The following is a 13587-nucleotide window of genomic DNA, read 5'->3' as shown; positions in this document are numbered from 1 at the left end:
CACATACACACATAAATGACATTACCTGGGTCTTGTCTCTTGAAACATTTTAAATGAAAAAAAAAAAAATGAACTCTAGGACATGGGGGATGGGTACTGTTTTTCAATTGATCAACCTTAAGGAGATTCAGGGATAAGTATAACTAAAGAGGAGACCAGCAGGGTGGCATTCACTTGTTCAATCCACAGAAATTTACCGAGTAACCCACGGCAGCCATCGTGCTACACAGTGGACATTTTAGAAAAGGAAAGACATGAGGGTTGCTTCACAGGTACGACAGGAAATATATTTATTGAATGGTAAAGTTTTGGTTCGAAACCAAAACCCATAGCAAACTGTCTCCAAAAATGTAAAGATAATCTTCAGTTTACTGAATATTTTCCCCTTGCAATACTCTTTTGCTAAGCTTTATGATCTGTGTTCTCTTGTTATTTTCTTTATGTCTTCGGCTCCTGGGTGGGTTCTTGCCCTTGGTCTGTTATGTGAAGTGCTATTTTCTAGAGTTGTGCTCCACGCTTTCCCTTTTTCTTGGCCTACACACTTCCTCTGAGAGTTTTCATTGCTCCTATGACTGGTAGTATCATTCATATGCTATGGACATCAGGTTTGAGGACATCATATTCTGCATGTTCTCTAAACCCCTCGAGTGCCTGACTCAGATGAACCCCAAGAGAATTTCAAAATACCAAAATTAATCAGCTTACCCTCTCATTGACCAGCACACCATCCAAGAAATTGTTCAGTTAAGAAACCTGAGACTCATTTTAATTTTTTCCTTTTTATTTCCTACAATCATTCTCAAAAGTTTCATTGCTTCTTCTGTCCTAAAATATATTAAGAACCCACCACTCTTCTCCACACTGCCTGCTGCCACCCAGTCCAGGGTACCATAGTGTCTTGCTGAGATTCTCACAAGTATCTGCTGAGTTGGTCTCCCTGGTTTCATTCTTAACTTTCTCCAATTATTTTCAACTTTATAGTCATTTACCTATTCAGAATGAAAATTTGATCATATTGTTCTCATGTTTCAAACCCTTCACAGACTTTGTATATACTAAAGTTCAAGCTCCTTTATAATGTCCTTCAGACTTCTGCTCACCTTACATTACCTTTCAAGTCTCTCCTCATTCCGATGCCACATGTCATCAGATTGAACTTCTTTCAGCTCCTTAAACATGTAGATGTGCTCTCTTATCAGAGTGCTTCCCAGATCCTTCCCAGTGCCTCAAATTTTTCTTACCTTCACCCCAAACTTTCCCAGATAACTCTTAGTTATTGTTTAAACACTGGCTTCTGTGGATCACCACCCATCATGGCTCAACCCATCTACCTTCTATTACACTTAACTGCCCAACCAACAAGGATTATTCCTCTGGTAACTTAGACATTCCCTCTTAATATCATTTTTCAAATGTTTTATTATAAACCCTCATTTAAGACTCTTCTCTGCTAATTCTGGTATAAAGGGCCAGAAAAAATCCAGTATAGAGACCTTGGCTTTGGAGTGCTAGCACCTAGTTCCATGAATGATATTAGTGTTCAATCAATATCCACTCTGAGTACATAGAGAGCCTTTTATTTATAGAAAACACCCCCGACCCTTAAGGAGAATAACATTAAATGAAGAATATCTGTTATACATAATTATAAGATGATAATGAGTAAATAAAATTGACTCTAATTTGGGTAACATGAAGATTTGCTAACATTGTAAATTGAAATTAAATATTTAGCTCTCCTTCTGGGATAATCTGATCTACACTAAATACTTCTGGAAGGCAGTTTTATGATTTATATTACAGATGAGAACATAAAGCACAGGAAAGTTAATTGAGTTACCCAAGGTTACCCAGTGAAACAGAAGCTGAGCCAGAACTCAAAATTCAAAAGCTGTTGACTTCCAATCCTTACTGTTAACATTTTTGGGGAAATTATTTTGTCCTTCCCTCCCAAAGTACTATTGTATTATTTTAGGACATACTTTAATAGCCTTCTCCAAACTATCACCTATGATATTTTTCATTGAATATAGAAATTCAGGTATTTTCAGTGGATTTTCCTCTAGCCTTTTACATTAAACCCTTTCTGTGATGTGCCTCTGAACTCATTGCTCTGAGAGGTGTCAGCTCCCTGTATTCTTAATGGCACATTAGTATCAGACATTAGTCATCACTAAACAGGGCCAACATTTAACTCTTCTGCTATAGGAGACCATATTGCACATTTGACATCTATAAATGTCCAAAGTTAGTTGGCTGGTGCATTCTATTGCACTGGGTGAACATTTTGGTAGAAAATGCTGCCAACAGTTAATAAACATTTGAGAAGCAACATAGGCTATTATATTTAATGGGATTATTGGTTCCAACAATTATATTCTCAGAGAAATAAACTCAAAATTATTTGAAAAGGCTAGATATGTATTCAGTAAATATGTTTATATGTGGTACCATGAGTCCAATGGCAGTCACAATATATAGCCAAATGCCAAAAAACCTTATTATTGTCTCACCAGACATGTTTACTGAACACAGAGCTTTGCTTTTTATAACAAGCAATGCTGATATTAATACCACAGAGACTGGCAATGTTTTTTTGTTGTTGTTATTGTTTGTATGTTTGTTTGTTAGCCACACAGTGAACCAACTAGTGTTCTTATTTTTTATATCTGAATATAGTTCAAGATATTAAAGGACTTTAATCTGTACAAATCTGCAACTAATACATGCCACTTTTATTGTACACATGGAACTCCAATACCTTAGCATTTTCAGATGGATAAACCATCAAACAGAAGAATCTGCAATCACAAAATATTTCCCATGCTCTTTGAGCTTTACTTGACCCATTCTTTTTTCCACAGAAGCAAACATCTTCACCCCAATGCACTTGAGCCTGCTCATTGTATCACTCTCCCCAATCTGGCCTTATAGCTCCAGGCCCATGAAGAACTCTAAACGTCCAAAGTATTTACTGTTATTAATCTCCAATGTGACATTAAGTGAATTGGTTCTGTCATGTGTATATAATTGATTGTGTTTCCTCTAATAAAGACAGACAGCTGAGTTACCCATTTGTAAGTTAGCCCAATGTAATGGGAAGAGAGAACTTCTGTCGGATGCTAACTTAACTCAATAGCTTGTATCATAGAAATATCAATTAAAATTCTAGCAGAAACTTTCAAACACAATTTTCAAAAAATCACACCAATATTTTAGGAATTTGGTCCAATGCTTATACAACTCAAAAGTAACTTAAAATTTCCTTAAAAAAAAAAAGAAAGTGCAAAAATTCATGGTAAATTGAGAGGCTATATAAGGTAAATCTTAAGCTTCATATATGTGTTAACATTTCTGGTTGGTCACTGATAGTCAATATAAATAGAGTCAGGATACTTTTGACTTACACTTGAAAATGTCAATTCCATGAATTCATCCTCCTTCATCAGCCTTATTTTTGGAGAAATTACTGAAAGGATGTTACATTCATTTCCTAATGCTGAAATTCTCACTATACCATACCCAGAAATAGTTTCCTTTGCAGAGTAGCCCAGAGGCTGAGCTGGCTTCCTGCTTTAGCTTACAAGTTTTCTCTCAAAGACTCTTAAAGGGAACTTTAGCCTTTTGATATTGTATTTGTCACCCATTTCCTATAGCAGTCTGAATGCGACTATGAAGGATAACAGAGCAAAAAATAAATGTTTTTATCCCAAGGATACTTGCCCTGTTTGAGAATTTTCTTTACCTGCAGAGATTCCATTTCTTCATCTTTTCTTTGGGTCTCTTCTAGCAGATCTACAATAAGAAAGTAAAATACCCATGAAAATGCAATGTCAAACTGGGTTTCTTCTTATTATTGAATGTAATTCAGTTGATAGCTTGCATAATCTTCTGGGAAGAGAATTTGATATTGAGGTGTGAGAAGCAATATACAGAAATGCCCTCTGATGCCAACTGATGAGATGCTGCAGAGCTCTAGACTCTGCCAAACCTAAGCTAGCTGAGAAGACTTGGGAGGTCCCAACTTTATGAGATACTACAGGATGATATCAAATCAATTACAAATCAAAAATTCACACCAATATTTTAGGAATTTGGTCCAATGCCTATACAACTCAAAAGTAACTTAAAATTTCCTTTAAAAAAAGTCTTTTTTTTTTTCATTAAGTAGAAACAAACCATTTGCTCTTAAAATAAGTTTTTAAGCCAAGTTCTACCCTGAGTCAATTTTTATAAGCAAATTAAAACTACCTGGAATAATGGGGTGTTATTAATGGAAGTAGAGCACCACCTCAACTGTAAAATTATATTAATTATCATTTCACACCAAGAGGGTGGGATGCATTGAAGCTATATCTGACCAAGAGTTTGGCACCATCTCAGAGAAATTAGTGGCTGGAAAAGACGGTAGTCAATTGAAGAGAGACCTGTATTAATGCACGCATACAGCCATGGTGTCTCAGTGCCCTACATTAATTTGTGAACTGCTCTGAAGGAAAATACATTTGGCAAGCAGAATTTTCTGCCTGCAGCTATACCACCCTGTGCTATGATCTTATTAGATCTCACAAATCTAAAGAGGGCTGGGTTGAGTCAGACCTTGGATGAAAACTAGTAAGAGATACCTACAGCAGTGCATATTAGTATTAGCATTTGCCTTACTCTGTGATTGATATAGTTTACCAAAAGGCAGCATAGCATAAAAGAAAAATATAAGTTATGGATGTTCAATATACATCCCAGAAAGGCAAATGAAAATGTTTTTACCAAGTGCTACATGAGACACAGAAGGAAGTGGTAATACAGTGGGTGGCAAAGTCACTTGGATGTATGTCATAAGTGGCTAGGCAATATACTGAAACTTCAGGACCTGGCAGATGGTATAATTGATGGTGATGGCCTTTTGAGATTGCATGGCTAAGAAGGCTACGGAGGAGAGGCAAGCAATCCCAACAACACACAATGTGCTACAGTTAAGGAAGAGAAGTAATTTTTATTCTGTATCCCATAGAAGAACTGACTGGCTCCCCCAAATTCCCACATTCCAGTTAAGTCAACAATGTCAGAAGGATGACAGTGTTTAAGGGGCATTTTGGAGAATTAGTTGGCATATTAGGTTCTTTAGCTTTCAGGTGTCAAAGCAAATCTGGAGTGCAGGACACTGAATAAGAGTCCTCACTCATTCCTCTTCCTGCGACTTATTTGCACTGAGATGCTGCAGCTGTTCCCATCAGGGTGTCATGGACATCTGCTTCTCTACTTCTTGCATCTGGGCTGGCCTCCTGACTTGATTTGGTGAACAGAATACAGCAGAAGCAACTCTGTGCCAATTGTGTTGAGGCTTCGAGAGGCCTTGCACATTTTCACTTTTCCAAGAGAAACCACGTTGTTATCATGTGAAGAAGCCCAGGACAACCTGCTAGTTGACAAGAAAAGTCTGACCCAGGACTCTCCCCACTGAACATCACCCTGAAGGTGGCCCCAGGTGGTATCCAGCTCATGTCGGAGCAGAATTGCCCAAGTGACCTGAAGGTGACCACAGATGACTCAGATGGAAGCCCAGTTGAGGTCAGACAAACTCCGTAGCCAAGTTCAGAGACACTTTCAACTGGGAGAATCATGAGCTTAATAAAATTTGGGAATGGTCTGGTTCAAGAACTTGCTAAGTGACAGCAACCAGCTGCTAATTAACAACAAACATTTAGTATTTATTAAAAAATTATAGGAGTAACTAACAAATACATGAGAAAAGTGGATTCACATTCTGAAGAGAGTAACAACTAGAGCAAGTCAGGATGGGTGGGGATGTAGGTATTATAAGCACATGGTCATTTTATTCTAAATATCTCCAATATTCATGTCTCTCCAGTCAAAATGAGATTCCAGGAAAAACTAATGAGAGTAGCTTAGATCTCTTGCCTATTACTTAGGTAGGGTAAAGTAGAGAATACTTTCACTAACAATTCCAAAAGGATTGGACTAAGAGTAGAAAGGATGGTCTCTACATGCAAAATTAGGGTATTATTAATAGAAGAAGAAAGGACAAGAGACTGACCAAAACAACAGATGATTATTCCAATTGGCTTCAATAAATTGTGTCTTCAGCCCAACTTTTTCCGATATTTGTGATTCATATGATCACTACTTCGTTGTTATGAGGATGCAGTCATTTTGCTATATACCACTTTGGGAAATTAGGAGGTTTTCAGAGGTGGGCTCTTTGCAACAAATTCTGGAGTGATATATAGTAGGGGATCATAAATGAATGATCAGAAAATGAATCTTGTACCTCCAGAGACAAGTTGGTAGAGAAAACACCAGACATCACAGAAAAAGTGTATGGGATAAATGCTACGTAATGGATCTCTTACACAGTCAAACCCAACTTAGTCATCTGATAAAATACAGATATAAGAAAGTTCAGTATACCTTTCTCTTTGAGGACTTCCTGTTCCTCTTCTTCATGTAATTCCTGAGACACTTCAGCTAGGTGCCTAACTAATCTGACATGCCATAAAAGTAGCTTGTGATCCTGGCTGGCAAGAAGGAACCTCTATTAGCCTGGTACTTCCAAAGCTATATATTTTAGTAAGTTGGAGGAATTTGTTCAACAATAAAGGTGGCAAAGAAGAAAACAGAAAGAAACAAAGAAAGAGCTGGTTGAGGACTATATCCATCTCTGACTACAAAACTCAAAACTGGACTTCTAGTCAATTTCTTTTCTTCTTCTTCCTTCCTTTTTTTTCTTTATTTCATTTTTTTTTCTTAAATTAGATTTAAGTTTTCTTTTAAAGTTTCTGGGTATGTGATGGTGTTAAAACATTTTATCATTGTTCAGAAACCTGGAGAATTTAGTGCTTGGAAAAAACTTTCAGTTCCACACTGAAACATTTCATTCTATAATAAATAAGTGAATGATTTGCCTGAGATTGTCTAGTTAGTACTAAAACCACATCTAGAGCTTTAGTCTAATATATCATGCTCTCACTTGTACCACTCTATTTAATTATACCCTTGTTCCTACTGTTACTTATTTAAAACACACACACACACACACACACACACACACACACAGGTCTCTGACTTGCTTTGGGAGTTCTCTAGTGGCATCAACAACCAGGGTTTCCTGTGTCTCCCTAACTACTGCCTCCCTACCTTGATATTTAACTTAGATCCCAGCTTGCCTTCACCTCCATCAACTGCTCACTTGTTAGGTGCACTGTTCAACTACATCCATTTGGGATGATGAATACTTCTATTAACCTGTACTGATGAAATATGGCCACAGGCATAATTGAGAAGAACTAGCCCATGGCAAAGAGATGCAAGCCAAGGGACAGCAGGTGAGATCTTTGGACAGCTGAAAGGAAATAATGCTGTGACAACTGAGCATGATCAGTGCCCCTTGTTATAATGAGCAATCTTTTGTTCTCATGTTCGTAAGAACAAAGAAAAAGATCAGCATGGAAAATGCTGAAGGACTGCTCTGCTCCCTGGCTCACCACTGGCATGTTCCTGTTTTCCTTCATTAGTTTTTGGTTTGCTGTTTAAGACAAACAGCAATTCAACTGCCATGCAAATTGTTGTGGCTAAATATGCTTCCATCAACATTAGTCAATGAAAGATTTTTGGTGAAAAGGGAAGTAGCCCTGTGTATTTTGGATTGGCTTCAATATTTTAAATGAGTTGATAGTGATTATGACATATGGGGGGGGGTCCTATATTACAAAGCAGAACATCATAGATGAGAATTGAGACTCTAGTTGTTTTGTTTTGCTCCACTCTGCATTTCTGTGGCACACTTAGGGTAATATATCCTGACCATATTTTTGGCTAAGACAATTTTATACCCTTTTGTTTATTTATTTGTATTTAAAAGGTGAATCAAGTCTGGCTATATCTAAATAACACATCCATCTAGTAATTTGACCCTTCAGAGGAATGCTGAAGATCAAGTTTAGAAATGACTATTTTTTCCTTTAACATTTACTGTAAAGTATCTTATCCATAGTACAATCAGGCTGGCCGATAATGGGCAGAAAGTTATAGAAAGTGGGGCCTGAGATACAGCAAAATTTAGGAGCACAGCACTGGACAGAGTACCACTGGCAGCAGAATATGTTGAATTAATGATTGTGGTTTAGAGAAAAGCATTTAGCTTCTGGCTCTTGTACCTTACCCAGTAATTCAGTGCTCCTGTTCAATGTTATGCTATGTCCTGACACTTACTAAAAATAACATATAATGTAAATTCTCGAAAGAGCTCAATATTTATTTCTCTAAATTGTGCATTCCTCTTTGTGGAGAGCAATCATGGTATAATGAAATCAAACAAATAAAATAGCACACTAAAATCCATAAGAGGCCATAAACAATGGACTACCCTCCCACAGTTACACCCCCGTTGCTCAAGACATTGGCTACATGACCAAGACAATGGTCAGTTTTTCTTTTTCTTCCTGGGCTACCCAGTTATTGGGATCATTGATAGAAGGGAACACTGAAGTAATGTAATTCAGATTTTTAATTTTTTTAAAGTAGCATTCCATTTTTTAAGTGAAACACAAATCATCCAGTAATATTATAAATAAAATAACTTAAAAAGCTGAAAGGGAGCTGTTGGAGTTGGAGCAGAAGTGGAGAATCTGAGGCCTGCTTGCCAAGATTCCCTGTATCCCAAACCTTTGGTATCACAGTAGATTAGAAAGCTCCAAATTATATTGATTACAAAAAAACACTAATCTAACTGAGCATGGTGGCACATGCCTGTAATTCCAGTGGCTTAGGAGGCTGAGGCAAGAGGGCCACGAGTGGCTCAGTGGTTAAGCACCCCTGGATTCAATCCCCAGCACCAAAACAACAACAAACCCCCACTGATCTAATTCAACCTCTTCACATATTATGGATGAGGATTAAGTTTTAAAAGATCTAATGCCTTTGTTAATGTCACACAGCTAGTTAACAGACATGCATGAATCTGAGCATAGGACTTTTGCTCTAAACTAGAATCCAGTACTTTCTTTTGCAAAACCATAACTTCTCCCCTTTGCCTTTCAATATTTGTATTAAAATGACATAGTATTCAAAGATTTACCATAAATGCTAATACATTTTCTTTTTTTATTAAATTAGTTATTTATTCTAATTTGTTATATGCGATGGTAGAATGCAATTCATTTCAGATTACACATATAGAGCACAATTTTTCAAGTCACTGATTATACACAAAGTATTTTCACACCATTTGTGTCTTCAGACATGTACTTAGGGTAATGATGTCTAACTCATTCCACCATCATTCCTATCTCCTTGCCCCCACCCTTCCCTTCCCTCCCCTTTGCCCTATTATTCAAAGTTTTACCATAAATACTAATACATTTTCTAATTCTTCCCCAAGCTGAAAGAAAACTTCCTTAAACTACTTATATGACACTGGCAGGCCTGTGAGAAGGCCTACAGTTACTAACTGTCCACATTAAAATTCTTCAACTCAGAGATAGCATCAAAAGATGTGACTCTGATGGAAAGTAAGACCCAGACACTTGAGACGGCAGCTGCATTAGCAAGGCATGTTCATCACAGTGCATGCAGAATAACTCACATAATAAAGCAATAATGAAAAATCTCTTTCAATGAGTAACAGTTGAAAAGTTTCTCAGCTTAACATAACACTATCCAGTAAATGGCTTTCCTGTATCATTACGATAGTGAAGGGAAACAGAATAAAAGGATAATGAGTCCCTACATTAGCTCAAATATCTCAAATACAATCAAATATGTTTGGCCTTAAATTAATACAATCAGCCCATTGCATTGTGGATCCCATTTCCATGGATTCAACTAATCGTGGAATGAAAATATTCTTTAAAAAAAATTCTGTCTGTACTGAACACTTCAGACCTTTCCACTTGTTATTGCTCCTCAAAACACAGCATGACAACTATTTATATAGCTTTAACACTGTATTGGGCACTAAGTCATCTAGGAATGATTTGAAGCACGTGAGTAGGTAATATGGAAATACTATACTACTTTATATAAGGGACTTGAGCATCCTCAGATTTTGGAGTCTGTGGGAACCAATTCCCAGTGGCTACTACAGGATATTGTACATGAACAATACTTAAAATAGTGTCAGCTTCATAGTAAGATTTACATATATGTTAGCTCTTATTGTTATTTTTAAAGTCACCCTTAATTATGTCTTACAAAATCAGGAAAATGTGTGAAAAATAATGAGATGCAATTTAAGACAAATAAAAAAAGACCTCCTGGTACACTGCCTTTAGACTCCATCTATAATAGGGAGCTGCATTCCTTAAAACTCTGCCACATCTACTGCCACCCACTGGTACAGATCTGGATATACCACAATGAGTTAAGAGTTTTCTCATGAGGCCTTACCACAGAAAACACACAGATTAAAATGAAGAACAACATTCAGAAAGTATGGCTACCCCTTGTGGTTTGTCTCAGACGCTGAAACAACATACTGGTCTACAGATGAAGCTGTACTAGTCCAACAAATGAAAGGTTTATAGTCCACTGTCTGTCTCGGTTATGTGGTAAAACACCCAAATACAGGTACTTGTATTTTTATTTGATGTTAATTCACTTTGGGTAAAAATTTTCATCTTAGAGATTTAAAACCCCTTGCCCATAGCTACATTATAAAAAACAGCACAAAAATCTACACCCTTCTACCTCTTTCCTAGCTCTAGTTATTAAGAAATATCAAGCTATAGAATGAAAGTTCTGACCCAGTCGACTATTAATCTTTTGTTACTTCTATTAACAACAAAAACAGAGAAAGTAAGAATGTGTTCATTACAAGGCACTGTCATAACTTGGTGAGTGAGCTGTCTTAGTGAAAAAGACTATATGTGACAAACAGCAAAATAGGCAAGAGAAGTTTATGGTCTACTGTAAATACTACTTTAAGAATAAGTTTTATGTGCTCAGATCCAGGCATAAAATTCTGTTTCTTCCTATATGCACTATCATCTCTGAATTGTACTCTCCCAGTGGAAAGTTTGGCTTGTATGTAAAGCCCTTAGGTTAGAAGATGGTTTATCCTGGACCCTGGTTTTGACTGTAGATTTATAGAGCACAACTGTGTATACATATTTGGGCTTATAGAAGTCCTGTGTATCTGACTTGTTCTTTGATTATCTCTTGGTTACAGAAGGTACAAATAATTTTGCTAAACCAAATCTGGTCTTCTTAGATCTCTGATGTTCCTGGGTCTACTCTAGATCAATACTGAACTTGTATTTTTAGATGAAAGTTTTTCAAACTTCTTCAATTCTTATGACCTAAGGGTAAAACAAACCTCAGAAATGGAATTATGATATGATGTTCAGTGCATCTGGTTACAGAGTCTAGCTCAATGTCAAATACCAGGTATATCTCCTTTGGCAATTCACACATAAAGAGCATGTAACTATGTGTTTTATACTTGCTATACTATATTGTAAATAATACCTGGCCTGAAGTAGAGGCAACTCCTTCAAGACCTTCATAAGTACCAGGATTTTCTTCGCAATTTGTCCTAGCATTGATATATTGGCACATTCTCTTAGGTCACTAAATGATTAGAGATGCTTATAGTGTATATATGATTTATACATAAAAACAAAACAATTGATAGTAAAGGAGATACAGGAAAATTTTAAAAAATTTTTAAGTTTAAATATTCAGTTTTAAAATATGATTGATCCAAAACCTTATATTACTAAATTAAATCCAAGATGAGGAATATTGCATTCAACTGTCTCTTCATTCCTATCCCCAGTCTGGGGCATTTTAGAGATCAGGTATCACAGCTCATCATTGTTAGAGTGTTTATATTTATAAAATCCTTTCTTTAAAGAGTTCATATAAAGATCTTAACATAAAATATCTTTCCACCCATTGGACTTTCAAAACCAGGATGGAAATTTTTCTGAACTTGAGAAACATTATTGACATTTATTTCTGGGTGAGCAAATCACTGACAACCTCTTTGTCTCAAACACAAGCCTTGAAACATATAAACATTCTATGAAAACTAAAATAGGTAAAGAAGGAAGTGGAAGTTAGTGTTGTTAACTAGATGACTTTAAAACATTGAAACTATCCTACATTATCCCACAGGACCAGTGCAATCAAAAGGCATTTTGAGGAAGACCCACGATGGCCCCTGCAGGTCTGCAAATGGAGGAAAGAGACACCAGGCAAGGAATGATGACAGTTTCCAGAAATTGGAAAAGGTGAAAAGCCAGATTCTGCCCCAAAGCCTCCAGACAGGAATTAAGTGCTGCTGACACCTTGGTTTAAAATCTGCTGAGACCCACGTGTACTTTTGCCTCCCAGAGAACAAATCTGAGTTGTTTTAAGCCACTAAATTTGTGATAATTTATTATAGCAGAAATGGGAAACATATATATATACCTAAGATATAAAATATACCTTAGAAGTTTAAGTGATATTCTACTAAAAAGGGCACATGCTACCTACCACAATCACAGAGGTTATAATCAAAATGTACTCCACATAGTATATGGCATTCCACAGAGGATGTACATAATTCAGTGAAAGCCTTGTGACAAAACCTTTCATAAAAAGTAGGATCCATGAAAACTAAGCCCTTAATGGTAAAATTTCAGGTAACATCCTGTCAGAATTTGTGACTCCAAGATTGTTAGTTCTCTTATAGAAAGAGTCATGCACACCTATTTTAGTTCCTTAAAAAGTTCTTGGTAAATTCCTTCAAATTATCCCTACTGCTACACCTACTCTGGAGTATAATTATATAGACAAAGCTATAAAGTTTAGTCATCCCTGTAAAAACTATGTGCTGAGGTTAACATTTAAGAAATGGCTTGATATGCAGTACTCCAAGGCTAGGAATTGTGGCTCTGTTCACGACTATATCCTCAATACCTGTTCCAGTGCCTGGCCCAAAATATGCCCCATGTGTGTATTTTTTTTTTTCTTTTTTAACTAGTGAAGCTATTGTCAAGAAAGTGATTAATAACTGCATATGATATGCTACATAATATTTACCAGACTATAGGTGCCCATAAATTTGCTGACCTTATAACTGAATTTATTATTTTTTTTACATTAAGTTTACAAATCCATGCAACTTGTCTTTTTTAAATTCCCCTTCACACAATGTGAAATGAAAATTCAGAAATCTTCTCTACATACAAAGAGCAAGTCAATAACAACACCAGGTAAGTAGCTGACACAAGAATGACCAGCTGCAACATTGAGTAAAGTCTACATAGTTCTTAAGCAAGGAAAAGAATGTGCACAGAAACAGGTTTCATCCTGGAATGGGAATCATGTGTTGCCATAGCTAAAAATTTCTGAATTTTAACAAAATTTTCCTCATCTTGGGTGAAGAAACTGTGAATTTTGGAATATCTCAGATTTTGGTATATCCCAAACAGAATAAAATGAAGGAAATTCACTTTGAGATATTTCATAGTCAACAATCTGAGAACCAAAGACAAAACCTGTTTTCTTTTTTAAAAAAATTTTAATTCTTATTTTTGCAGTACTTGGGATTGAACCCATTACTGAAGACTGAACTTGTGG

The 13587-nt window shown here is 36.4% G+C and overlaps 1 protein-coding gene across 2 annotated transcripts in view; it reads right to left on the bottom strand.

Moving 5' to 3' along the window:
• The window catches only part of Cep128 (centrosomal protein 128), a 387702-nt gene that overhangs the window by 71129 nt on the left and 302986 nt on the right, over nucleotides 1-13587 (bottom strand). For both annotated transcript variants that reach the window (XM_076848049.2, XM_076848048.2), the window contains exon 21: nucleotides 3746-3795. In XM_076848049.2, the coding sequence (XP_076704164.1) occupies nucleotides 3746-3795 (50 nt within the window). The remainder of the gene's footprint in view (nucleotides 1-3745; nucleotides 3796-13587) is intronic.

This window comes from Callospermophilus lateralis, chromosome 3, assembly GCF_048772815.1.
Source record: "Callospermophilus lateralis isolate mCalLat2 chromosome 3, mCalLat2.hap1, whole genome shotgun sequence".
Lineage (NCBI taxonomy): Eukaryota > Metazoa > Chordata > Mammalia > Rodentia > Sciuridae > Callospermophilus > Callospermophilus lateralis.
The sequence above is the reverse complement of the archived record's forward strand: the minus strand, read 5'-3'. Positions and strand labels throughout refer to the sequence as shown.